At 44.9% G+C, this 26,323-nt stretch overlaps 1 protein-coding gene across 1 annotated transcript in view; it reads left to right on the top strand.

The window, feature by feature from the left end:
- Positions 1 to 25,375, top strand: part of LOC119972912 (26S proteasome non-ATPase regulatory subunit 10-like) — a 60,641-nt gene extending 35,266 nt beyond the window's left edge. Inside the window, exons 3-4 of the mRNA XM_038810459.1 lie at positions 25,113 to 25,211; positions 25,280 to 25,375. Coding sequence (XP_038666387.1) covers positions 25,113 to 25,211; positions 25,280 to 25,375 — 195 coding nt within the window. The remainder of the gene's footprint in view (positions 1 to 25,112; positions 25,212 to 25,279) is intronic.
- Positions 25,376 to 26,323: the final 948 nt, after the last annotated feature.

Raw genomic sequence — 26,323 nt, 5'->3', positions numbered from 1 at the left:
AATAATTACTGGGGAAAATCCCATTGCCTTCAACCTTCTTGTAAAAGATGAGGAATTCACTGCTGGCACAAAGAATGGAAGACTCAACAAAACAGAAGGATTAAAAGCTGGCAGAATGAGATGAAAACACCTTCAGAAGATTTGCCTATTACTGCAGAAAACAGTATTGGAATAATTATAGGCGAATGATGACCAGAAATGCCAGATGCTTTAGGTAAGACTTGAAGTATCATTACGCAGTGAAGTATCGAAAGAGGCATACATCTCAAAAATGTAGATGATGAAGAGAATCCTGAGGAAGAGGATGAGGGTAATGATGAATCCGAAATAAAAATTAAACAGATCATAGGTGGAGACAGTGATGTAATGGTGACGTCACTAGAATAGTAATCCAGAAGCCCAGGGCAGGATTCTCCCCCTCCTGCTGGGTGGGAGAATCGCCGGGGCGCCGCGCCAATCACGCCACGCCACCCCGACTCCCGCACGTGATTCTCCCCCCCACCCCGAAACCAGCTGCTGCAAATTGCGCCGGGCTGCTCGGAGAATCGCTGCAAATGCGAGCGGCGATTCTCCGGCCCGGATGGGCTGAGCGGCCGGTGAAGAAAATGACAGTCCTGCTGGCGCCGTTCTAACCTGCTCTCGGGCCAGCAGGACCTGGGGCTTCAAGGCCCGGGAGCGGCCTGTGGGGGGGGGGGGGGGGGGGGGTTCCCAACCCCGGGGAGGCCCTCCGGAGTGGCCTGGTGCACCATCGGGACCCACCGATTGGCGGGCTCTCTGTTGGCGGCCTCTCTTCCGCCGGCAAGCCTGGATCCATGCACCATTTTTGTGCGGGTCGGCCTGGGGGAGGATGGCCTCCGCGCATGTGCTAGTTGGCGCCGCGTATGCGCGGGACCCGTCTCTTACGCCAGGTCTCTGACGCCGCGCCGAGGCCCCGCCCCCGTGAATCGCGCGACACCCTTGTTAGCCCCACGGAGGGGGGAGAATAGAAGTCTGGAACGGGCGCCGACGTCGGAGTAAAACACTCCGGTTTTTACTCCGGCGTCGACACTTAGACTTCCGTTGGGAGAATCCTGCCCGCAGACTATTGTTCTGGGAACACGGGTCCAAATTCCATTGTAGCAGCAGTTGGAATTTAAATTTAATTAATAAAAAGTTGGAATATAAAGCTGCTCTCAGTTATGGTGACCTTAAAACTGTCATTGATTGTCATAAAAAGCCATGTGGGTTTTAGGAATGTCATAAAAACCCATTTCCTTTTGGGAAGGAAATCTGCCATCCTTACCAGGTCTGGCCTACATGTGACTCCAGACCCACAGCAATGTGGTTGAGTCTTAACTGCCCCACCACTGAAATGGCCTAGCAAGCCACTCAGTTCAAGGGCAATTAAGGACGGACAACAAATGTTGGCCCAGCAGCAATACCCATGTTACATACCCATGTTTTAAATATGATGAATGTGTGCGCCATGGACTCTTTTAAAAGGACAAATGCAAGAATGTAAAATTTCAAATGATCACAACAATTTATACGACAGGAGAAAAGGGTTCTGACTGGTTGACAAGTTAACGCTAACTGTCTGACTCATTACCATGAAGAAAGCAAAAGGGAACAACAGACTCCCCAAGCCTCCAGATAATTCAAAAAATTTGCAAACCTGAACAGCACTTTTACTTCAACAGAAGGTGGAACAGATTGGTTAAAATACTTTCTCTCCCTGCAGATACTGCAAGACCTGTTGAGATTTCCCACATGTCTCTATTTTTGTTTCAGATTCCGGCACGCTCAGTATTTTGCTTATTTTAATGGTCAAAATATTATATTGTTTCACTAAGGAGTGAGGCTAGACACAAGGTTAAGGTATATAAAAGCACTACTTGTTTTAGGTTTGGTGATGACAAAGCACTGAGGTCACTAAAGGGAATTGTAATTCCATGTAAAATAGCTGGAATAAGACATTTTTCATTAATCCCAAATGAGACACCTATGCTGTTGAGTTAAGATTTGATGAAGAAGGCACAAATAAAACTTGATCTGGAACATGGTAAGACATTAATTTTTTGGGGAAGTTATTCGATCTGAAGTTTACCCAGTCAGGATATTATTGTATCTCTTAACAAAACCTGATGTTTCTCATCAGGGAGTTCGACAAGTATTAATGGCATCAAGTGATAAGGATCAGAGAATAAACAACAAATTGTCTTAAAGTAACGTTGACAATTTGCTCACCCGACTTGTCAAGGATGAAAATTCCCGTTAAAAGATACAGATGTGGTTGACAAAGCTGAAAAATGGTATCAGTGAGAAGTGTGAAATCTTTAAAACGTATCCGAGAACACCACCAGGTCCTAATGTAAGTCTTGCAATGACATATAACTTTAACTAGTCATAGAACTAAATGTGTAGGACAAAGAAAATAAATATTTCCTTCCTCCATTTTATACATGTGGCAACCAGATTTAACCTTTCTACGACAATACTTAATAAGTTTTGAGAAAAATAAATCATCTTGACGAAGCATTTAATCCTCTGCACATTAGGACAAATGCAAGAATGTAAAATTTCAAATGATCACAACAATTTATACGACAGGAGAAAAGGGTTCTGACTGGTTGACAAGTTAACGCTAACTGACTAACTCATTACCATGAAAAAAGCAAAAGGGAACAACAGACTCCCCAAGCCTCCAGATAATTCAAAAAATTTGAGGCCTGAAAATGTTCTCGTTGTTTGCAGAGAATGGGCATCTGCTGGTGAATGTATGCTGCGTAATAATGTAAGCGTAAGTTACCCATATTATAAGCTGAACTAATTACCTTAAATTGGCTGTCAGTATAACCATTAGCACACTCAGGATTGTTCAGCAGGTGGTGTCCAATTGTGGGGTCAGTCACATCTAACAGTAGATGTTTTGTTTTGAGTATTGCAAGTGTGGGCTGGTTGTGTAAGGCCTGTACTTTATCCTGTACAATTGAAGAAACATGCTGTTTGATTCAGTTAGCCATTTGTCAGGACGTATGCCCTATGTACCTGGCATCATACCAGCACAGACTGCTGCTGTCAGTCCAAAACGATGCTCTGCCTACGACATATTTGACCAACACCGTGTATGAATTTCAGTGCTGGTGCCATGGATATTTGCCAATAAAGAGCTCAGAGAAAACTGTGGCAATATGGAAATATGAACATCATGGCCAAACATCATGAAATCTCTTTCAGTAATGTACTTTGCTGAAGAAAACATATGTTGATCGATTAAATGCTGCATAAAAGTTTAACTGATCAACTAAACTGCAAGTTGACAACTGACTATGGAAGGTTCATGTGAAGAATTCACTTCAGATGGTTGGAGGATTGAGCCCCTATCGGTCAGTCGATGGGCGAGACGCTAAATTGATTTCTGTTCTGTGCGACAGCCCTCTTGCAGGACAATTATTTCTTGTTTTCCTTTGGATTTAAATATTTCACATGCAGGGAGTCAGACTTTCATCAAGGCTGAGGATTTGGAGAAAATTTGGAGAGCATTAAAGCATAATTCTGAAGGACTGTGGCTAAAAACAGGGATTTATGAGAGAATCCAGCTATAAATTTGGAATTATAAGGCTAAAAGGAGTAATTCTCCAATGAAATAGGAATTAAAAATTAAAAGCAGAGCTGCTGGATCAGGTTCATAAACTTCTAAACATGCTGGGCATCATTGTGTGCTCAAGGTCACCAACATTCTGTGGCATGGCATATGATATGTCCTCTAACATAAGTCAGTTCTGAAAGAAAAACAGGCACTTTGCCTCAGCAAGGAATTTGTACACCTCAATGAGGTCCCCCTCAGCCTTTTCTGCTCTGACTAAAACAACCCCAGCCTATCCAGCCTCTCTTCATAGCTGAAACGTTCCAGCCCAGGCAAGATCCTAGTGAATGTCCTCTGCCCTCTCTGTCGTGCAATCACATCCTTCCTACAATGCTGTGACCAGAACTTCACACAAATACACTCGCTGTAGCCTCCTGAGAATTTTATACAGCTCCATCATAACCTCCCCGTTCTTATATTCTATGCCTTGGCTAATAGAGGCAAGTATCCCATATGCCTTCTTGACCACCTTTTCTTCCAGTCCTGCTGCCTTCAGGGGTCTTTGGTCCCTCTGATCCTCTGTGCCTACCAGCGTCCTGCCATTCATTGTGTATTTCCTTGCCTTGTTAGTTCTCCCAAAATGCATCACCTCACATTTTTCAGGGTTAAATTCCATTTGCCATTTTTCTGTCCAACTGACCAGCCCATCTATATCATCCTGTAATCTAAGGCTTTCCTTCTATTTACCACACCACCAATTTTCATGTCACTTGTGAATTTGCTCATCATACCCACCATATACATATCTAGATCATGAATGTACACTACAAACAGAAAGGGACCAGCACTGATCTCTGTGGTATACCCCAGCACAGGACTCAAGCTCTCAGTCACAAAAACAACGTTCAACCTTTGCCTTCTGCCAGTAAGCCAATTTTGGATCCAATTTGCCAAATTGCCTTCTTGATCAGTCTCCCATGTGAGACGTTGTCAAAAGCCTTTCTGAAACCCATGTAGACTACATCAACTGCACTCCCTCATCTATACAGCTAGTTTCCTTGTCGAAAAATTCTGTCAAATTTGTTTGACGTGATCTCATGGCAAAGCCAGACTCACCATCCATGATTAATCCTCGGCTCTCCAAGTGGAGATTAACTCTGAATCTTAGCGGTTTTTCCAATAAATTTCCTACCATTGATTTTAGATTCAATGACCTGCAATCACCTGTTTTTTTTCCCTACCTTTTTTGCATAATGGTACCACATTAGCTGTCCTTCATTCCTCTGGCGCCTCTCCTGTGGCCAGAGAAGATTCGATTGCACCTGAAATCTCTCGCCTTGCAGCCTAGGATACATCTCATCTGGGCATGGGGGTATAACCACTTTTAAGCCTGCTTGAACAGCTAACACCTCTTCCTCCTCATTGCTAATCTGTTCAATTATATCACAATGTGGTGATGCCGGCATTGGACTGGGGTGAGCACAGTAAGAAGTCTTACAACACCAGGTTAAAGTCCAATAGGTTTGTTTCGAATCACTAGCTTTTGGAGCACTGCTCAGTCCTCAGGTGAATGAAGAGGTTGTTGCAGAAACATATATATTGACAAAGTCAAAGATGCAAGGCGATACTTTGAATGCGAGTCTTTGCAGGTAATTAAGTCTTTACAGGCCCAGATGGAGCAACTGGAGAGATGGGTAATCACAGGTTAAAGAGGTGTGAATTGTCTCAAGCCAGGACAGTTGGTAGGATTTTGCAAATGAAAGATGTTGAGAAAACAAAGGATGTTGTGCAGCATGAGTGCTCAACATGCTTATTACTGGTTCAGCCCTCTTATGGTATAACTATTGGAACCACACAGCTGGACGTTTAGATTAATTAGATTCACCCCAGCATCTTTCAAGGTAAAGGTATAACTACTGTAGTGTAGTGATGATAGTGTCCCTCTTAATTGGGATTGAGACATCTCACTGGACTCTGTAGCATTCTATTCGGGATTTTAGGTAAATATTACTTTAATTGTTGATGGCTATCTAAAATATCTCTCACTGTAGCATTGTTTAGACGCAGGACTTGGATTCTCTAATAGATACAAGATTCTACTTTCTATTCTTGGAACTATCAATGTTGTTATTACCATCAAAAGTGGATTGCATGTTTGGTTCTTTCATAAACTTTTATATAATTTATAAAAGATATTTTTTCATGCAGTCTTCTGAATCAAAACTTGAGATCCCATCTGCTTACAGTCTTCAGTGGAAAGGTATGTTGTTGAAAAGAGATGCTCAGACCCTTATAATATCTGGGTTGTTATAATCTAGCTAAAACTTATTTAAAAGGCTAACCAGAGTACATTATTATTTTCTCGTGGTTCCTTTCCTTCAGGGAGAGTCAGACCAGTTCTTCAGACCCATATGAGTGACTGTGAGGTCTGTCTTTCTCAACCTTAAATGTGTGATCATTCGAGGAATCCGTCTGATCTAGAATGGTCCTAAAAAGGAGCTGAGGCTATTTCTCTGTTCCCGCGGCTAAGTACCGGCTCGAACGGAGAATCTGCGGGAGATTTACGTCAAAAGAATTGCCGCGAACCCCTCACTGATTCTGGTACCGGTGAGGGGCTAGCACAGGCGCCAACTGGAATGCCCGCCTTCTGAGGAGAATTGCCGTATACCGGACCGCACAGGCGCACGCTGATGACCTCCAGCGGTCACACCGTATAGCATGGCGCCAACCGTCGCGGACCCAATCCGCCATCTGCAACCTCACAGCCCACCCCTGGCCACCCCCTACCAGACCCCCCCAGCCTTCGCAAAAGCCCCTCCGACCAGCAGCACGGATCCCGGCAGAGTGTGGCGGCGCTGGACACAGTCTGCAGCCGCCACGCCAGGTTCACGATTTATGTGGCCAAACGTGGTCCTCGCCGTCGGGAACTCGGCCCATCAGGGGCGGAGCATCGTGAGTGGGTCGGCCGATGAGGCACCAACAGCATTGCGACTGCGCACAACGCAGATCACAATGATGCCATTTCAGAGGGAGCGGAGCATAGCTGGTCAGCGAGAAATTGGCACCAGTCCCGATTTCGGTATCGGAGCCCAATTCTCCGCCCAATCGCCGAACATGATTTTGGTGTCTGGCAATGGAGAATCCAGCCCAGATTATAATTCATATCAGACCATGAAATCAATCCAGGAGATCTGGTATTGCAGAAAATAGTCATAGGAAATGGAAACACCATGGTAAAATAAGAAGTCATGATGGTAAGACAATTCTCATCTAACATGGCAATGAAACTGATAAGGTTCGTTCCTCATGATTAATTGGAATTACTTGCAAAATCTCAGACTCCCAAGTAATGATAGAAGTAAACAAGGACATTTGTATCTCAGGTGGTCCTGTGTTTTGAGATGAAGATCCTAAGGAATGTGGTAGATCAAGGGCTGCAGAATGATAATATAAGTGATCATGACACACAGGACCGTGCTATCATATCCACAGGCCAATTGCCAGTTTGGGTACTCAGATGCCATATGTTCTGGACCAGCCTAATGAATGGGGGCTGCAACAATTGTGAGATGTGCAGGAAAAGCCACTATAAAGTTTAGATATTAGTTGACTGTTTGGGCTGATGGGCAAGAATTGAAGTCCACGGACTGTCAATACGGGGGAAAAGAGAAGAGAGTGAAAAGGCACAATGCAAATACCGATACTGAGTCCTTCAGTGACTCTTACCTCAGAAAATTATCTCCAACATTATAATGAGCAACGTCATTGTTGTACTCCTGACAGACATGAGAGTGAAAGAAGAGGCAGTAGCTTGAATAGATTAGGTAATGAAATATAGATGACAAAAGTCTCAAAACGGAACAGATTGAGAGGCTTGACAAGGTGGAGGCTGAGAAGTTGTTTCCCCTTGTGGGAGAGTCGAGAACCAGAGGGCACAATCTCAGAGTAAGAGGTCACCCATTTTTGACAGAGATGAGGAGGAATCTCTTCTATCAGAGGGTAGTGAGTCTGTGGAATTTTTTTAACCGCAGAGGGCTGTAGAGGCTGGGTTGTGAAGTATGTTCAAGGCTGAAATGGACAGATTTTTAATCAGTAAGGCAATCAACGGGTAAGGTGCGAAAGTGGAATTGAGGACCTCATATCAGATCAGTCATGATTTAATTGACTGGCGGAGCAGACTTGATGGGCTGAATGGCCTATTTCTGCTCCTGCCTCTTATGGTCTTATGATTGTGAAGTTTCGCTGGCTGCAAATAAACGTGAGGATCAAATCATATGAGAGTCAAAACAAAGGCAGCTCGATATTTCAAAGAATTTAGAGCTTATTCTAAGGTACCAGAGAAGGGCAACCAGCTTTGCAACATAAGTAGATTTGTGTGGAAAATGCTGGGGGCGATGGTGGGGTGGCATAGTCATAATGTCACTGGGCTAGTTATTCAGATTCAGGGACATGCGTACAAATCCCACCATTGGCAGCTAATAGAATTGAAATTCAATTAATAAATCTGTAATTAAAAGCTAGTGTTGGTAATGATAACCATCCATTCTCATAAAAAACAAATCTGCCATGTTTACACGTGACTCCCCATCCGCGGCATTATGGTTGACTCTGAACTGTCCTCTGAAATGGCCAAGCCAGCCACTCAGCTCAAAGTAAGTAGGGAAGCGCTATAAATGTGGGTTTTGCCAGGAATATTCATATCCCATTAATGAATGAAGAAAAATACACACACACACATGGATGATACTTTGTCAAAGCTAAAAGACATAGAAAGTGGGAGGTATTTATACTGTGGGGTGAGGGAATGAAAGATAAGTCTTGGCCACAGAAACCAAGGGAAAAGAATGCTAAGGGCAGTCCCTAGAGAGAATAAAAGGCGTGAAAGACCAAACAGCAGAGATACTAGCATCAGAGGGTAAACTGTGACAGGTATAGGGGGAGGGGGAAGCAAAGGGGAGAAAGGGTAAGGAAGGGGATAAGTTGGGGGGAATACATATATAAAGAAAGAAATAAAATGTAAAAGACAGGTAAAATGAATTGGAATGGAAACGAAGGGGTCGAGGTGGGGTAGAGCTAATTATCTGAAGTTGTTAAATTTGTGTCGAGATGGGTAGAGCTAACTCTTTTCCCTTGGTTTCTGTGGCTATGACCCATCTTTCATTCTCTCACCCCACAGTATAAATATCTCCCACTTTCTATGTCTGTCAGCTTTGACAAAGGGTCATCTGGACTCGAAACATTAGCTCTTTTCTCTCCCTACAGATGCTGCCCAACCTGCTGAGATTTTCCAGCGTTTTCTCTTTTGGTTTCAGATTCCTGCATCCGCGGTAATTGGCTTTTACTTATTTTTATGGCGTGCTCAGGAATCGCTGCTTAACGTAACACCAGTTCGCTGGTGGGGATCTGTTTTAGGTGCCTTTGCTTGACTGTATCAGAAAATAACTCAGTCCAAGGTTGGGTCATTAACTTGATCTGTATGTTCTGTACAATGCAAAACGGTCAGCAAAGTGTTTCCTGCAAAGTCACAGAAGTTTTCTGCTCGACAGTCTACTAAGTATTTCAGGTGGAACAAGGAGTGCAGTTCCAACCGCGGCAAGATAAACACGACACACCAGTGCTCTCACTTTGGAATGCAGTGCAGGTGGCTGCTGTGTTTGCAAGCAATTCTTTTCCTATTTCAATCATCCTGTTCCATGAACATCTTGTCCATCGCAAACTCATTTTGTGTGCGAGAACCATTTATGTGACAGGAGTGAAGAACACAGACCTCCCTTTGTGGCAAATGGGCAGAAATCTCCGTCACAGTTCTTTCTGTAACGTTAGACGGTGGGCATGCAGCAATATCATGGGCATTGGGGAAGCTCATGTGGCGCACTTCCGCTGATGGCTGAAGAGACCAGTCCATGAGAGGCAGGTCCTGCCACAAGGGTTATCCGAAGCACCTTTGAGGTGTGGTAGCCCAGTGGTACTGTTACTGGATGAGTCTGGAGGCATGGACAGGCATGGACAGGCAAACCCCACCATTGACGGTTGGAGGAATTTAATTTCAATTAGCGAACACGTCTGGAATTAACACTAGTCTGATTAACAATGCTCATGAAACTACCAGATCTGCTTCACTAATGTCCTTGAGTGGAGGAAATCTGTTGCCCCTGACCAGCCTGGATTTAAAGCTACTCTCAGTAATAGACCATAGAACATAGAATCATAGAACTTACAGTGCAGAAGGAAGCCATATGGCCGATGGAGTCTGCACTGACCCTTGGAAAGATCACCCTACCTATCCCGTGACCCAGCAACCCCAACTAACTCTAACCCTAACCTTTTTTAAACACGAAGGGCAATTTAGCATGGCCAATCCAGCTAACCTGCACATCTTTGGACTGTGGGAGGAAACCGGAGCACCCGGAGGAAACCCGTGCAGAAACGGGGAGAACATGCAGACTCCGCACAGACAGTGACCCAAGCCGGAAAACGAACCTGGGACCGTGGAGCTGTGAAGCAACTGTGCTAACCGCTCTGCTGCCGTGTTATGTCAGTGATATCCAGAGTAAAGACAAAAGAACTTCAGGTAGAGGGTCTGACTCATCCAAGTTAGACAAATACTGCTGTTCCTCCAATGTCACTGGGTCAGAATTCTGGAACTCCCTATCTAATAGTATTGTGGGATGAACTACCTTATCAATTAGCCTAGGAAGCCACTCGGCAAGGGAAATTAAGGATAGGCAAGAAATGCTTCTTTTACCAATGGAGGTGTTAAAGAGGTTGATGCCTCTGTTCAGATGGCAAAGGAAGGATTATTCCCTTTCAACATCATCATGTTTTGACACAGAAATGTTCAGTCTACTGTTCCCTCACCTAACTCAATCCCAGTCGAGCAGCCCTGACTGCATTTGTGTGATGCTTCCCATTTGCAACAATAATTAACCTTGTGGCCTATTGGAGTGAGATTTGCAGCTTTAGTTTAATTGATTTGGCAGTTTTATGTTGGTGACCAACTAGGGGCTAGAACTGAAACCATCCATACTGTGGTGGTGTTAAAATTAAACCTGCAGGCCTCCAAGGTCCAAACAAAGAAAGAGCTTTATTAGAAGATGTTCACACTGCAGGCTGCTATGTTACACTGCCCGCCTGTCTGCGCAAACGACCGCTGACATCCGATGATGTTATGTGATTGGTCTCTTAAAGTGCCCCTATTCTGTTGCAAAGTTGCTAGTGAGGAAACACAAGAAATTCCATGAATACATAACGTTTTCCTCCCCCTTTAAACCTAAGGTCCCTGACGCAATGAACAGTATAACATTAACAATCAACAACAACAGTCAATACGTCAGATGCCTCAGAGGCTATTGTTCTCTGTGTGGTTCTCAGCGAACTTCAGGTGTCTGCCTTTTAGCGCTCGCTGCAACCTCTGGTGTCTTTGGCTTGGTTTGCACGTCGCCCGTAGTCATCATAACAGGAGGTTCTGAGGTTGACTCGGTGTCTGGTTCTGCTTACCTCAATTGGTTCAATTAGTGTCAGGTTCTCGGGAAGGTCCAGGTTGTCGCCTGGCACAGCTTGATTTGGACTCTGTTAGTTCCGTCTCTGGTTGTTTTGCCAAAAGTTCGTCTGCATGTCTCTTCCATATTATATAATCTGGGGCTTTGTACAGAGTAGGAGACAGGTCCTGTCTGTGCTAAAATAGTAGCAGGTATCCACTTTTCACTTGTGTCTTGCCAGAACCTCTTAACCCTGGTTGAAAACAAAACATTTTGCTTTGTTTTCCCGCCATATGACCTGATCCCGTATCTTCTTCTCAACAATTCATTTTGTCTTGGACGGTTTTACCATGCTCTGCATAGTTGATGTATAACCATTAGCAACACCAGAGAAATTGGGTTATTGAGTGCGCAGTATTCCTGTACGTGAGCAGCAATTGACTCAAACATTTAGACAGTGAACCTTGTTTTCCAGTTACCTTCAACGAATGTTTCATCATCTGTACAAAACGTTCTGCCAGCCCGTTTGTAGCAGGATGATAAGGAGTGGACCGGGTGTGTTGAATTCCCTTCTACATCAGCGAGTAGTGTACAAAGTCGTGCAAAATGAACTGCGGCCCAATCTTGTTCACGAGTTGTTCACGGTAACCAAATCTGCTGAAACGACTTCACCCAGCCTCTCAATTGTTTACTCCGCTGACATTTTTGTCATGATGGTAACTTCATACCATTGTGAGTGAGGGTCAACTAGAAAGGGAAACATATGCTCTTCAAACCGTCTGGCATAATCAACATGTATCCGTTAACAGGCCCCTTCTGGCCATTCCCACAGGTGTAATGGGGCTAATAGCAGCAGGTTCCACATTTTGCACAAGACAAACACATTCCTGTCTTCTCGATTTCAGCATCTAGCCCCGTCACCAAAAGTGGCTTTTGGCTACCTCCTCCATCCTTACAATACCACAGTGGCCTTTCTGTAATTGATTTAACACACATTTTCTGAGTAGTGATGGAATGATGATTCTCATTCCATGGGGAAGACAACCTGTCTGTATGGATAATTCAAGTCTTCGGGTAGAATATGGCTTTTAATTAGGATATGCAGAAGAGATTCACCAGGATGTACAGAAGAGATTTACCAGGATATTGCCTGATATGGAGGTCATTAGCTATGAGGAGAGGTTGAATAAACTCATTTTTTTCTCACTGGAACGACGGAGGTTCAGGGGTCAGATACTTTTTCCCAGGGTAGAGGGGACCATTACTAGGGGGCATAGGTTTAAGGTACGAGGGGCAAGGTTTAGAGGAGATGTACGAGGCAAGTTGTTTACACAGAGGGTAGTGGGTGCCTGGAACTCGCTACCGGGGGAGGTGGTGGAAGCAGGGACGATAGTGACATTTAAGGGGCATCTTGACAAATACATGAATAGGATGGGAATAGAGGGATACGGACCCCGGAAGTGTAGAAGATTTTAGGTTAGCCGGGCAGCATAGTCGGCGCAGGCATGGAGGGCCAAAGAGCCTGTTCCTGTGCTGTACGCCTGTACGTCTGGCGCCTGTTTGCGTACACTGACGGAGAATTCAGAATGTCCAATTGCCCTGCGTATATCACACATGAACTTTGAATCCTGATTTGCAGTGGCACAATTAATAAACCCATGCCTCAAGTAATCATCTTTACGCTGCCCTGTTCCTGTTTTCAACTTCTTCTCCTTCACGGGCTCTGCAGCATTGCTACAAAATTGAAGAATCTCGCACCCAGAATACGTGACGTCAGTGTGACCTACTCTCCTCTGGTGGGAGGACTCTGTCATTTTCTGAAGAAACTGGCCATGGGCAGCATGCTGATGTCAGGAGGAGGCGGTTGACCCCGCTGGGCATCGGGCCTGCGCACTGTTTGATCCAGCATGCATGCACACGATGGCCGGCAATCTCAAAAGGCTGTTGCGACCTTCCTAAAACCTGCGAGTGACCCCACCCGCGGGTCACAACCCTGAGTTTGAAAACCCCTGCTCCCGGACGGGGTATCCTCCTTGGGGGCTGGGTGCATCAGCTTGAATAGAACACAGCGTAGCCTGTCTTCCAGGTCAGGGGTCGGTGGGGCCCACCGATCACTGATCCTATATCATCCTCTTCTCGATGCTGGTCTTGAGGGGTTGGAGGTAGCCGAGCGGGTCGAGTCATTCCCCGTGGCTGTGTCCTTGGCTGTGGACCGAATGGGATCGGAGAGATGATAGAAATGATGGTGCCTTGTCCTTCGAGCGATGTAATCCTTGAGAGATCCTGGAGAATTCTCATTGATCTTCCTGTGTCCTTTGTCTTTTTGTGCGGCATGGAATATATCTTTATCCTGCAATTTAACCTGCGGTTCTTTGATAATCCTGTTGGTCATGTTGTTGATTTTTATTGCTGTCTTTTTTCCTGTAAGGGAGTGCACAATGTGGGTGTGAGGGCCTGCGCCGTCGATTATCTTTATCCTGTATTCCTGTGTTAGTAAGATCATTTTAGTCAATTGTGGGAAATGCACAGTTTATGCACGGTTTTACTCCTTTTTGTTGTCATGTCTTTTAATCTTGTGGTTGGGGAAGAGGAGCGTTCTTTGTCACCCCAGCCTCATTTATGAAGAACTGGGGCAGGGTGAAGGTTGGGTGGATCTGGCTGGTCAGGTTTGTGGCGATATGCCGATGGGCTATATCATAGATGAATGGTGTGCGACCCCCAACCGGCAGGTAGTGATGCAGACACACCATGCAGGCTCAAGATCCAGGTCATGTGGCCAGTGACTCCCATATAGGGGGAGGCACATCTGACCATGATCAGAAGATGGCAGAGGATTATAAGCCATACAACTGAATGGTTGGTGCTAGGTGAAGTACCAGTGGAATAATAAGCAGACTAAACAATAAGGTGCTGAATAACAGATTGCTATCTTACCACACGAGACTCAATAAATTCCTGCTTTGGACAAATCTAGGTGTTTGGTGGATTCCTGTGTCAGCATGTAGCAAGCCATGGACATTATTCAGACTTGGGCTGATATGTGGAAAATAACATTCACACAACCCAGGTGCCAAATGACAACCATCCCCAACAAGAGAGAATCTAACTATGTCCCCTTCAATGAAATTACCATTGCTGAATGCTCTACCATCAACATCCTTGGAGTTACCATTGACCAGAAACTTAAAACCATAAATAATGGCTAGGATAGCAGGTCAGAGGTCGGGAATTCTGTGGTAAGCAACTCACTTCCTGACTCCCTAAAGCCTGTCCACAAAGCTTCCGATCACAGCCCCCACCTCCCTAAAAATCTCCGGGTTCTAAGCTTTCCAGCACTCACCCCATTAACAGTCTCCCACTCAGGCCTACTGGCTCCCCTAAAGCCTCCAAACTCCCCAATAATGCCTCCAATCTCTTCTTGTGATACCCATCGTGCCTCCAATTCTCACCCCACCACTTCCTGAGGCCTTCAATCCCCCCTCCACCTCCCCCACTCCCAGAACCTCACCACACTGAGCGCCCTGATATCCCACTCCTGCGGAAATTGGCCCACCAAAGCTGCCTCCCCTCAAGCTCTTCTACAACCCTCGGGATTGAACCTTCCCCACTCCACCTGCAGTTGACTCCCAAGACCCATACCATCTCTATTAATGAACCCCAGTCTGACTGTACCTCTCCAAAAACAAAATCACCTCCCCCTACCCCCCAACCCATCCCTGCAACCTCAGTCTCCGGCCCACCTCATTCTGCTGTCTTTATTGACCAGCTCCTGTCCAGCTGGGAGCAATGGGAGTCAATCCGGCTTCTTTGGAGCGGGCAACTGATCAGCGATGTCATATGCATGTTGGGGAAATATAGTGCAGATTTTCCGGACCCTCCAACCGGCAGGATAGTCCGGTCCCACCGAAGCCAATGGGGATTTAAATGAATCACCGCGTCCACTGTGTGTAAACCCACCGTGACGAGACTGAAAAGCCTGGGTGTAAATGTGGGGAATACTACTTTTGTAGGCATGAGTGAGTCTTTTTCAGGTTGGCAAGATATAATGAATGGTGTGCGACAAGGATCAGTACTGGAACCTCAAGTGTTTACAACACAACACAAGGAATTGAAGCAGGAGTAGGCCACAAAGCCATTCAAGCCTTTCTTGCCATTCAATACGATCATGGGTGATCTGTGCAGGTTTCAACTCCTTTTCTGTGCCAGTTCCCCATAGCCCTCTACTCTTTGATCTATCAAATATTTATCCACTTAAATACTTTGAATGATCCGGCCTCCATCATTCTCCGGAGCAGAGAATTCCAGAGATTCACCGTCCTCTGGAGGGAGAAATTTCCAAGCACCTCAGTTTTAAATGATCGGCCTTTTATCCTGAAACTATATCCCAAGTGTTAAAACATCTAACCATCTCTTTGGGCCAGACCATTCAGTAGAGACGTTAGGAGGAACGTCTTCATTCAAAGGGTGGTAGAGTTTTGGAACTCTCTCCCACAAACAGCAGGTGAAGCTCGATCACTTGTTAATTTAAAATCTGAGATAGCTTTTGTTAAGCGGGACATGAGCCAAAGGCAGGTAAATGGAGGTAGGTCACAGATCATCCATGATCTCATTGAATGGCGGAACAGGTTCAACGGGCTGAATGGCCTACTCCTGTTCCAAAGTTCCTATCTATCCTAGCAAGCCCCCTCAGGATCTTATGTGTTTGAATAAGGTCACCTCTCACTTTTCTAAGCTCCAGGAATACAGACCCAGACTATTTAGTCTTTCTTGATAGTACAACACTCTCATTCCAGGAATTAGCCTGGTGAATCTCTTTTGGACTGCATCCAATGTTAATCTATAATTTCTTTTGGAAAAGGGACCAAAACTGTATCCAGTATACCAGATGAGGCCCCACCAGCACCCTATATTATTGTAACAAAACCTCCCTATTTTTAAACTCCAACCCCTTTGTAATAAAGGCAAAAATGCCGTTGCCTTCTTTACTACTTGTGTAACCTGCCTGCTATCTTTTTGTGATTCATGCACTTGAACCCCTAGATCCCTCTGTACTTCACTCACTTGCAGTCTCTCTCCATTTAGATAATCTGCCTTTTGGTTCCTGCTACCAAAGTGCATGACCCCACACTTTTCCATATTAAACTCCATTTGCCAGGTGAAAAATGAAAATCTCTTATTGTCACGAATAGTCTTCAAATGAAGTTACTGTGAAAAGCCCCTAGTCGCCACATTCCGGCACCTGTTTGGGGAGGCTGTTATGGGAATCGAACCATGCTGCTGGCCTGCTTGGTTTGCTTTCAAAGCCAATGATTTAGCTCTGTGCTAAACACATCCAGTCACACAATCCATTTTATTCCATTGCAGAATCACAGAATACTCATCACAACATACTCTTCTATTTATTTTCGCTTCATTGGCAAATTTGGAAACCTTAAATTCTGTTCCTTCCTCCAGGTCATTAATGTAAATAGTGAACAATTGCAGGCCAAGAACTGATACCTGCGGTACTCAACTAGTTACATCTTTCCACTCTGAAAAGGACCCATTTATTCCAACGCTCTGTTTTCTATGTGACAGCCAGTTTTCAATCCATGCGAACACACTTCCTCCAATTCCATGGGTTTTACTTTATGAAAAAATGAAAATCGCTTATTGTCACAGGTCAGTTTCAAATGAAGTTCCCTGAAGAGCCCCTAGTCGCCACATTCTGGCACCTGTTCAGGGAGGCCAGGACGGGAATTGAACCCGCGCTGCTGGCCTACCTTGGTCTACTTTAAAAGCCAGCGATTTAGCCCCTTTATGCACCATCCTCTTATGCGGCATCATGACAAATGCCTTTTGAAAGTCTAAATCCACTACGTCTACAGGATCCACTCTGTCTCTCCCTGTTATAACCTCAAAGAATTCTGGAATATTTGTCGAACACGATTTACCTTTCATAAAACCATGTTGACCAGTTTTGATTATATTCCGCATTCCTAAATTATTAGCTATTTCCTCTTTGATTATTATTAAAAAATTTTTTTTTTTTTTTTTTAAATTTAGATTACCCAATTATTTTTTCCAATTAAGGGGCAATTTAGCGTGGCCAATCCACCTACTCTGCACATTTTTGGGTTGTGGGGGCGAAACCCACGCAGACACGGGGAGAATGTACAAACTCCACACGGACAGTGACCCAGAGCCGGGATCGAACCTGGGACCTCAGCGCCGTGAAGCGGTTGTGCTAACCACTAACCTCTTTGATTATTGACTCCTGCGTCTTGCCAATAATAGACGTTTAACCAACTGGCCTATAGTTCCCTGCCTTCTGCCTTTCTCCCTCTTTCAACAAGGGTGTCACATTGGCTGTTTTGCGATTGTCTGTTTAGCAAGTTATGAAAAATTTGAACCAATGGATCCACTGGCCGGGATTCTCCGAAATCCCGGGGAGTGTTAACGGCGGCGTAAACACCGGAGTGGTGCACGCCGGCGTCAATGAGCCTCCTGGCCCAACGATTCAGCAGCCCTCAGGGTGCCAGCACAGCGCCGGAGTGCTGCACGCTTTTCCCCGGCGGCAATACGCGGCCTTGCACTGCCGGCGCGGGTCCGCGCATGCACGCGACGGCCGTCTCCGTGCCGGCACGTGCGCGTGGTGGCAATTTCTGCGCTGGCGTCACGCAACATGGCAGAGCCCTACAGCAGGCCCGCGCGAAAGAAGGTAGGCCCCCTCCAGATCGCGGGCACCCGCCAATCGGTTGTCCCCATAGTGTGATTGCCCCGCCACCCACAGGGACGACCACCGCGAACACGGGTCCGAGCTCCCGCCGTGTGGTACCAGGTTGGAACCACGCCGGTGGGAATTGGTGGAACGCGTTGGGAATTCGGCTGGTCGACAGCAGAGAATCACCGCGGGGGCCTCTTTCAGCTTCCCCCGACCGGCACCGCGTCAACTGCACGGGCGCGATGGGTGCCGATTCTCCAGTCGCCAATCTGGCTTTGGAGCGGTGTGGCAGGAACTTCCCGCATCACCGGCGATTCTCCGTGCGGCGCGGGCTCGGAGAAACCCGGCCATAATCTCTGCAGCTACTTGGGTTGTCCAATCAATATGAAGATTAAAATCTCCCATGATAATTGCAGTTCCCTTCAAACATGCTCTTGATATTTCCCCATTTATGCTCTGATCTCTTGAGAGGTCACATTTTGGGGTTCTTTAGACTTCTCCCAGCCTTGTCTTCCATCCCTCATTATTCATGATTTAAACTGATTCTACATCGCTATCTACTGCCTTTATATCATGAACCAGGACTGCTCTGAAACCTTCATTGATTGACAATGCTACCCCACTTCCTTTCTCCTTTGGCCTGTTCCTTTGGACATTGTATACCCTGGAATGTTTTTTAAAAATAAATTTAGAGTACACAATTATTCTTTCCAATTAAGGGGCAATTTAGCAAGGCCAATCCTCCAACCTTGCAAAAGTTTGGGTTGTGGAGGTGAGACCCATAAAGACACAGGGAGATCTGCAAACTTTACACGGACAGTGACCCAGGACCGGGATTGAACCCGGGCCCTCGGCATCATGAGGCAGCAGTGCTAACCACTGCTGCCCTATACCCTGGAATGTTGAGCACATGGTCCTGGTCATCCTGTAATTACATTTCTGCATTAGCTAATACATCATACTGATATGTTGCAATCTGTGCGACCAACTCATCTATCTTGTTGCATTCAGATAAAGAACATCTTTTACAGCCGTCCACAACTCTGGATTTGCTCTGTGATGCATATTTTTGTTTATGTTTCCTGCCCCAGCCTGTCACACTATGACAGTCTATGTCCTTCAGTAGGGAGTCAATCTCCTGATTGAGCCATGGTTTTCGGTTGGAGAACGTACGCACTGCTTTCTTTGGCACGCAGTCGTCCACACATTTGCTGATGAAGTCTGTGACGGTGGTGGCATACTCATTTAGGTTTCTCGCTGAGTCCTTAAATATGAACCAGTCCACTGTCTCCAAGCAGTCACACAGGCGCTCTTCTGTTTCCTCGGACCGGCATTGCACAACTTCCGAGCCGGGTTCTCCCGCCTAAGTTCCTGCTTGTATGCCGGGAGAAGGAACACTGTCTTATGGTCTGATTTTCCAAAGTGCGGTCGGGAGTTGGAACTGTAGGCGCCCTTGATTTTTGTGTAGCAGTGGTCAAGAGTGTTGTCGATGCCATCGAGGAGCTCCCAGGAAATCTCACTCGCTATGTCACGTGAAACTTGTCCCTTTCAATCGCGCCATTGTATTTGGTCCTTGTGGAGACAGAAAAATGCCTTTTGCTTTGGATACAGGTGATGTAATCAAGGGGAGTAACCAGGTCTGTCTGTAGTTGCAATGTGCCACAGGATTTCAATCTGACAAGAAGTGTCTTTCAGTTTGCTCTTGAAAGCTTCTCTCCAAGGTCTCTGCATGGAGAAAATTAAGTAAAATCTGATTGGCTGTTAACATTATTTGTAAGTGGTATTTGAACTATATTGGTTTGCTTAATAGGAATATTTAGTGGCAGAGTTAGGAAGTAAGTTAGAGTTTCTTATTTTATGAGGAGAGATTGGACATGCTCGTTTTGTTACCGCTGGAGTTTAGAGGAGTCACAGCTGACTAGATTAAATCATATACGATCCTGAGGGGTCTCGATAGGGTGAATGTGGAGAGGATGTTTCCTCTTGTGGGAGAGTCTAGAACTAGGGGTCGGTGTTTAAAAATAAGGGGTCTGTTATGAACCCTAAAGTGTATCATGGAGTTCACCTGAATCACAACTTTTACTAGATGGTGGTATGGGGAGCACACGGCCCACTCTACAGGTGTGATACAGCAGAAATGGAAAAGTATTTTTAAAAGGCAAAACGTTTATTCTATGAACTCAAGTGAACCTTTTTAAGACATACAGTCAACATCTTAGCAAGCATTAATTCAAATACAACCCCCAAAGACTACAACACTGAGTAAACCTTTAAGCTTTCCTTTTTAACATCCATACGACTTAAAAACAAAACCTTTAACAGAAGCACATCAGGTTAAAGTCAATACTGAAAACATTTAGAATTCTGAATTCACCAAATGATCAAGAGGTAGTCTTTTGATGGCAGAGAGAACAGCCGTACACGTACCTGGTCTGGCATCAGCTCCAACACTGAAAACAAAACTAAAACACACCCTGCAGCCTGCTCAAAAATGAAAGTAAAAAGCTGACAGACAGCCCAGCTCCACTCCCCTCTCTGACATCACTGCAGTAATAAACACCCATTTCTTAAAGGTACTCTCACTGCAGATATTTATATACACAGCCATTTATAAACACCTATTTCTTAAAGGTACTCTCACATGACAGGTCTCTCTTACAAAATGTTGATGAGGTGAAGTTTTCTCTCCGAGGGTTGTCAGTATTTGAAACGCTTACTGAAAATGCTTTGGAAGCAGTGTCTTTGAATATTTTTAATGCAGAGGTGGATAGATTCTTGGTAAGAAAAGAGAGATAGGTTATCGGAAGTAGGCGAGGTGTAGATTTGAGGTTACTTTTAGATCAACCAACAATTTATCAAACAACAGAGCAGGCTGGAGGGGCTTAATGGTGTCATGGGAATGAACCTTTAAGAAATGTTTTTGTCTTATCACATGGCTTCAGTGATTTCATTGTGTGGGTCCAGCTGGGCTGTGGCTCTGTGAGTTTTACTTTCGCTTTGAGTTTGGACTGGTTTTGAACTGCACAGGTTGAAAGAAGTGCCTCTCTATCTTCAGTTTAAAAGCTGTTTCCAGACTGCTTGGTAACTTAAAAGAGATAATTGCTTTCTGGAAGGAATTCAAACCTGCTGTTTGAAAAGGGGAACAAGGTATCAATAACAAGTCTTATACCAGTAAGAATGCCGTGTGCTGGCCCACACCTTTGAAAAGGGGTTTCTGGTTTTACTTGGATTTTGTTATTGAATTGGAACAGTTAAGGGGGAATTCAGTAAGGGTTATACATAGATTACTGTAGCTGTGTGGGGTCGTCATGTTTGTCGTTGATACAAATTCTTACGGTGTTTATTTATACAAATAGTAACTAAATTCGTAGAATAAAGCTTGTTTGTTGATTAAAAGCACCTAAGAACTCTGTTGAATAACACCTGAAAGGCAGACTCTTGTGCTCATCATAGCCAAAATTAATAAACAGTTATAGGTCAGGTGAACTCCATAATATACTTTGGAGTTTTCAAAACTCTGGCCCATAACAATGGCCTTCTCCTGCTCCTTGTTCATATGTTCTGGATTGCCAATCCTTACTGACTATACCCCAGTGCATCTGGAAATCAGTTAAATTACAATCTAAACCAACATTTGAAGCCCAATAATCTTCCATCAGAATTTTTGCGTTAAAAATCCCCAACAAAATATTTCTATCCTTGATTTTGTTACCTCACCGGTACTGCTCCACTTTTCTTCTGTGAAGTATTTACTTTGTTAAAGATGCGGAATAATTGAAAGTTTCTATTTCGATAAACAGCTTTGTTTAAGAGATTTAATTTACTTTATTCACAGAGACAGCACAAAAGATGAAGTTAATCACAATCTGTTAACAATTCTTTCAGTAAGTGAAGAGTCAGATCGAGTGTACTTCCAAGTTGCAGCACTAATTATATAACATAGATTTTGCTGTTGAAATTAGTTTTTTAATTAATTTCACGGGGTGTGGCATTTCTGGCTTGGCCAGTATTTATTGCCAATCCTGAATTGCCCTTGTGAAGATGGTCATGAGCTTCTTTTTTGAAATGCTGCAGACTATGTGGTGTTGATATACACATAGTGCTGTTAGGGGTTTAAACCCAGCGATCGTGAAGGAATGGTGATATGTTTCCAAGTCAGGATGTCTTTCCAAGTCAGGATGTCCCTTTCAAGAAAGAATGAACGCGAAAGCACATTGTCTCATCCGCAATGCAGATAGGTCACTAAAGTCCCTGTAACCAACAAAGCATGTTAACCATGAGGCATTGCAGTACATTTAGCTCTCTGAATAAGCTACTCTCAACCAATAATGATGATGCTGTCATGAATATAAGTGATTCACCTGATGAAAGAGCAAACAGGAAAGTGATTCCAAATAAACCTGTTGGACCTGGTGTTGTAAGACTTCTTATTGTAAGCCGAGGGCAGGTTTAAAAAAAAATCATTTTCGGGATATGGGCTTCGAAGGGTATGTCAAAATTTATTGCCCTTCTCTAGTTGCCTTTGAGAGGGTGGTGGCGAGCTCTCTTCTGGAACAGTTGCAGTTGTTAAGGATGGAGTTCCAGTATCTTGACCCAGCAAGAGTGAAGGAATGATGATATATTTCCAAGTCAAGACGGTGAGTGACTTGGATTCACCTTCAGATGGTGGTGTTCCCATGTATATGCTTCTCTAGTCCTAGATGGTAGCGTTCATGAATTTGCCAGGTGTCGCCTAAGGAACCTTGCTGAGTTCCGGCAGTGCAGTTTGCATAGGTACACACTGTGCACCGATGAACTGCTTTGTCCTGGATGGTGTTGAGATTTTTGAGTGTTATTGGTCTGCGGTCATATGAAATTTTGTAGATTCCACACTGGCCAAAATAGAATTTTGGACTTTATAGCTGAAGGAATATTGTATAAAAATAGAGACGTGTTGATGCAACTGTGCACAGCATTGGTCAGATCACACCTGGAGTACTGAGCACAGATTTCGTCCTCTTATTCGAGGACGGATGTAGTTGTATTAGAGGCAGTTCAGAGGAGGTTCACTAGATTGATTCCAGCCATGATGGGTTTGTCTTATGAAGATAGATGAGCAGTTTAGACCTATAATCTCTCAGGTTCAGAAGAATCAGAGGTTATCTAATTGAGGTATATGAGATGATAAACGGTATTGACAAAATAGACATAGAGCGGATGCTTCCTCTTGTGGGGCAACCTAGAATGAGAGGTCATAGTTTTCGGATAGTTATAGGGGCTGGTTTAGCACAGTAGGCTAAACAGCTGGCTTGTAATGCATAACAAGGCCAGCAGCGTGGGTTCAATTCCCGAACAGGTGGCGGAATGTGGTGCCTAGGGGCTTTTCACAGTAACTTCATTGAAGCCTACTTGTGACAAGAAGCAATTATTATTACTATAAGGGATAGCAGATTTGAAACAGGGATAAGTGAATCTGTGGAATTCACTATCCCAGAGTGGGATAGATGCCAGGCCATTGAATACATTTGAAGAGGAGGTAGACAGATATTGAATTAGTAATGGGTTGAAAGGTTATGGAGAATGGGCAGGAAATTGGAGTTGACACCGAGAGGTGATCAGACATATTGAATGACGGAGCGGGCTTGAGGCGTTGCATTGCCTAATCCTGTTCCTAGTTCTTATGTTCCTTTTCTCCACAAGGACTGTACAGTGGTCACTCCTGCCGATACTGTCACGGACAGATGCACTGGGTGAAGATAAGGCCAAGAATGTTTTACCCTCGTGTTGCTTCCCTCACCACCTGCCATAGACACAATCTAGCAGTTATGTCCTTTAGGACCCAGCCAGTTCGATCTGTGGTGGTACTACCGAACTGTTTTAGGTGATGGACATTGAAGTCCCCCATCTAGCCCTTGCCAACCTCAGTGCTTCCTCCAAGTTGTGTTGAACATGAACTGAGGGGGGAGAATACATAGTAATCAGCAGGAAGTTTCCTTGCCCATGTCTACCTGGTGCCATGAAACTTATATGAAGGTCCAGTCAATTTTTTTTTGTAAAATATTAAAATTCAAATTTTCAACATTTTTACAACATATAAACCCAAACTAAATCCCCCCCCCCCCCCCCCCCCCCCCCCCTCCCTCCCATTCCTTGACGGCAACCAGATCCACAAAATGTAAGACAAACAAACCCCACCTCTGTTGGAACTCCTCAACTGCCCCTCCCAGAGCAAATTTCACCTTCTCCAAATACAGGAACACTATTAGATGCCTCAGCCACACCGAGGCATAGAGGGGAGAAGGTGACCTTCACTCCAACAGGACCCGCCTGTGATCGATCAATGAGGTGCAGACTAAGACATCTGCCCCATGCCTGTCTGCAACTCCGGCAGGTCATATACTCCGAACATGGCCTCTAGGGGACCCAACTCCAAATCCACGTGTAGAACCTCAGACGTGGTGCTGAAAAACGATCCCAAAAATTTCTTCACCTTCGGGCAGGACCCGAACATATGAACATGGGGTCCAGAATAAATTATAGAGAACTCCCAGGGCAACTGCTTCCTCACTATATACCACTGTGCTGCTACCTCTGCTGGGTCTGTCCTGCCAGTCGGACAGGACATACCCAGGAATGGTGATGGTGGTGTCTGGGGCATTATCTGTAAGCTATGAATCTGTGAGTACAACTATGTCAGGCTGTTGCTTGACTAGTCTATCAGATACCTCTCTCTTGTTTGACACAAGCTCCCAGATGTCAGGAAGGAGTACTTTGCAGGGTCGACAGTGCTGGGTTTACCATTTTTATTTCCACTGCCTAGGTCGATGCCAGATGATCTGTCTGGTTTCTTTCATTTATATTTTCTTTGTAGCGATTGGATACAATTGAGTGGCTTATTAGGCCATTTCAGAGGGCAATTAAGAGTCAGCCACATTGCCGTGGGTCTGGAGTCACATGCAGGCCAGACTAAGTAAGGATGGCAGATTTCACCGCTGAGAAGCTTCTCTCCTGCCCTTTGTGTCTCTCACGCACATCCCCAGAACTATAAATTTTGACTGTAATCACGCGGGACTCCAATCAGGAATGGAGGGCACGGTAAAATTTCCACCCCTTATTTCTCCTTCAGTGCCTGACTTGACATGGAATTCACTTCCATTCACAATTCCTTCTCAGTCTCAGTGTGGTTCTTTTCTTAATCCTCTAATCTGATTGGTTGAGGGGATACTCTGTTCGTTGTCCTGTTCACTTCGCATCTGGTTTCCCCTCTTAGCTACGTCATCAGCTCATGGAACTGAAATGAACAAACAGCGGATGCCCTTCCTGAAGAGATTCTGGCTCTGATTTTCATAACCCTGTTTGTAACATGCTTTTCGTTCTTGTGTTTCAGGATGGGAGGAGTGCCCTGCACATCGCTGCAGCACATTCAAAGGATGAAATTGTTCGCCTGCTGTTGGCTAAGAAGCTCGACCCTAATCTGACGGGAGGGGTATGGATACAGTTACTTTACAGAGTGTGCATTGCTTATTTGCCTGTGATTACTCAATATAACTTCAGAGAAAGATGGACGTGTGCATGGAGTACCAATGTAGCATTTATCAGGTGCCAGTGAAGCCACTAAAAGTGTCAGCTGGTGAAGAGTACACTGAATGAAAACCAATAAGAAGTTGTGTTGATCAAACGTGCTGATTAATTCTGCTGCTCTAGCATGTTTTTGTGGGAAGCTGAAGGTTGAATTCAGTGGCAAAGGGCACAAGTTGTGATTCATCGTGATTGAGGCAGGGCTCCTTCACTTTTTCTTAAAGGCACAATTGGGCAAAATAAAGGTCAAGTTCAGTCCAAGCCGACGGTAAGCTGTTCCACTTTGTAAAAGCTTTATTTAGAAGTGCGCAAAGAAGGGACGGCACGGTGGAGCAGTGATTAGCATTGCTGCCACACGGCGCCAAGGACCCAGGTTCGATCCCGGCCCTGGGTCACTGTCCATGTGGAGTTTGCACATTCTCCCCGTGTCTGCGCGGCTCTCACCCCCACAACCCAAAGATGTGCAGCGTAGGTGGATTGGCCACGGTGAATTGCCTCTTAATTGGAAAAAAAAGAAGTGTGCAAAGAATACAAGGGTATCCCAGAAATCTACAAAATCACGTAGGAAAATAGGAGCAGGAGTAGGCCATGTAGCCCCCAAGCCTACTACACCATTTAATAAGAACATGATTACACGGACTGTGGTCCCAGCTCCATGTTCCTCTCTTCCCCTTCAGAACTCTTGACTCTCTTGCCTAACAAAAATCTGCCTCACTTCTTTGAATAAATTGAAAGACACAGCCTCCACTACTTTCTGGGGAAGAAGTTCCACATGCCAGTGATCCATTGGGTGAAACGGTTTCTCCTCATTTCTGTCTTTTAAAAGGAAGATCTCTTATTTTAGTTTTCGATTTAGACTTATTCTCACGTGTACCGAGGTACAGTGAAATGTATTGTCCTGTGTGCAGTCCAGACAGATCGTTCCATACATGAAGAAACATAGGATATACGATAAAAACACAATGTAAATGCACAGACATCGGGTGAAACATACGGAGTACATTCCTACAAAAGTAGAGA

The sequence above is a fragment of the Scyliorhinus canicula genome, chromosome 10, assembly GCF_902713615.1.
Source record: "Scyliorhinus canicula chromosome 10, sScyCan1.1, whole genome shotgun sequence".
NCBI classification, from domain to species: domain Eukaryota; kingdom Metazoa; phylum Chordata; class Chondrichthyes; order Carcharhiniformes; family Scyliorhinidae; genus Scyliorhinus; species Scyliorhinus canicula.
Note: the sequence above shows the minus strand (reverse complement) of the source record. Positions and strands in the feature narration are given on the sequence as shown.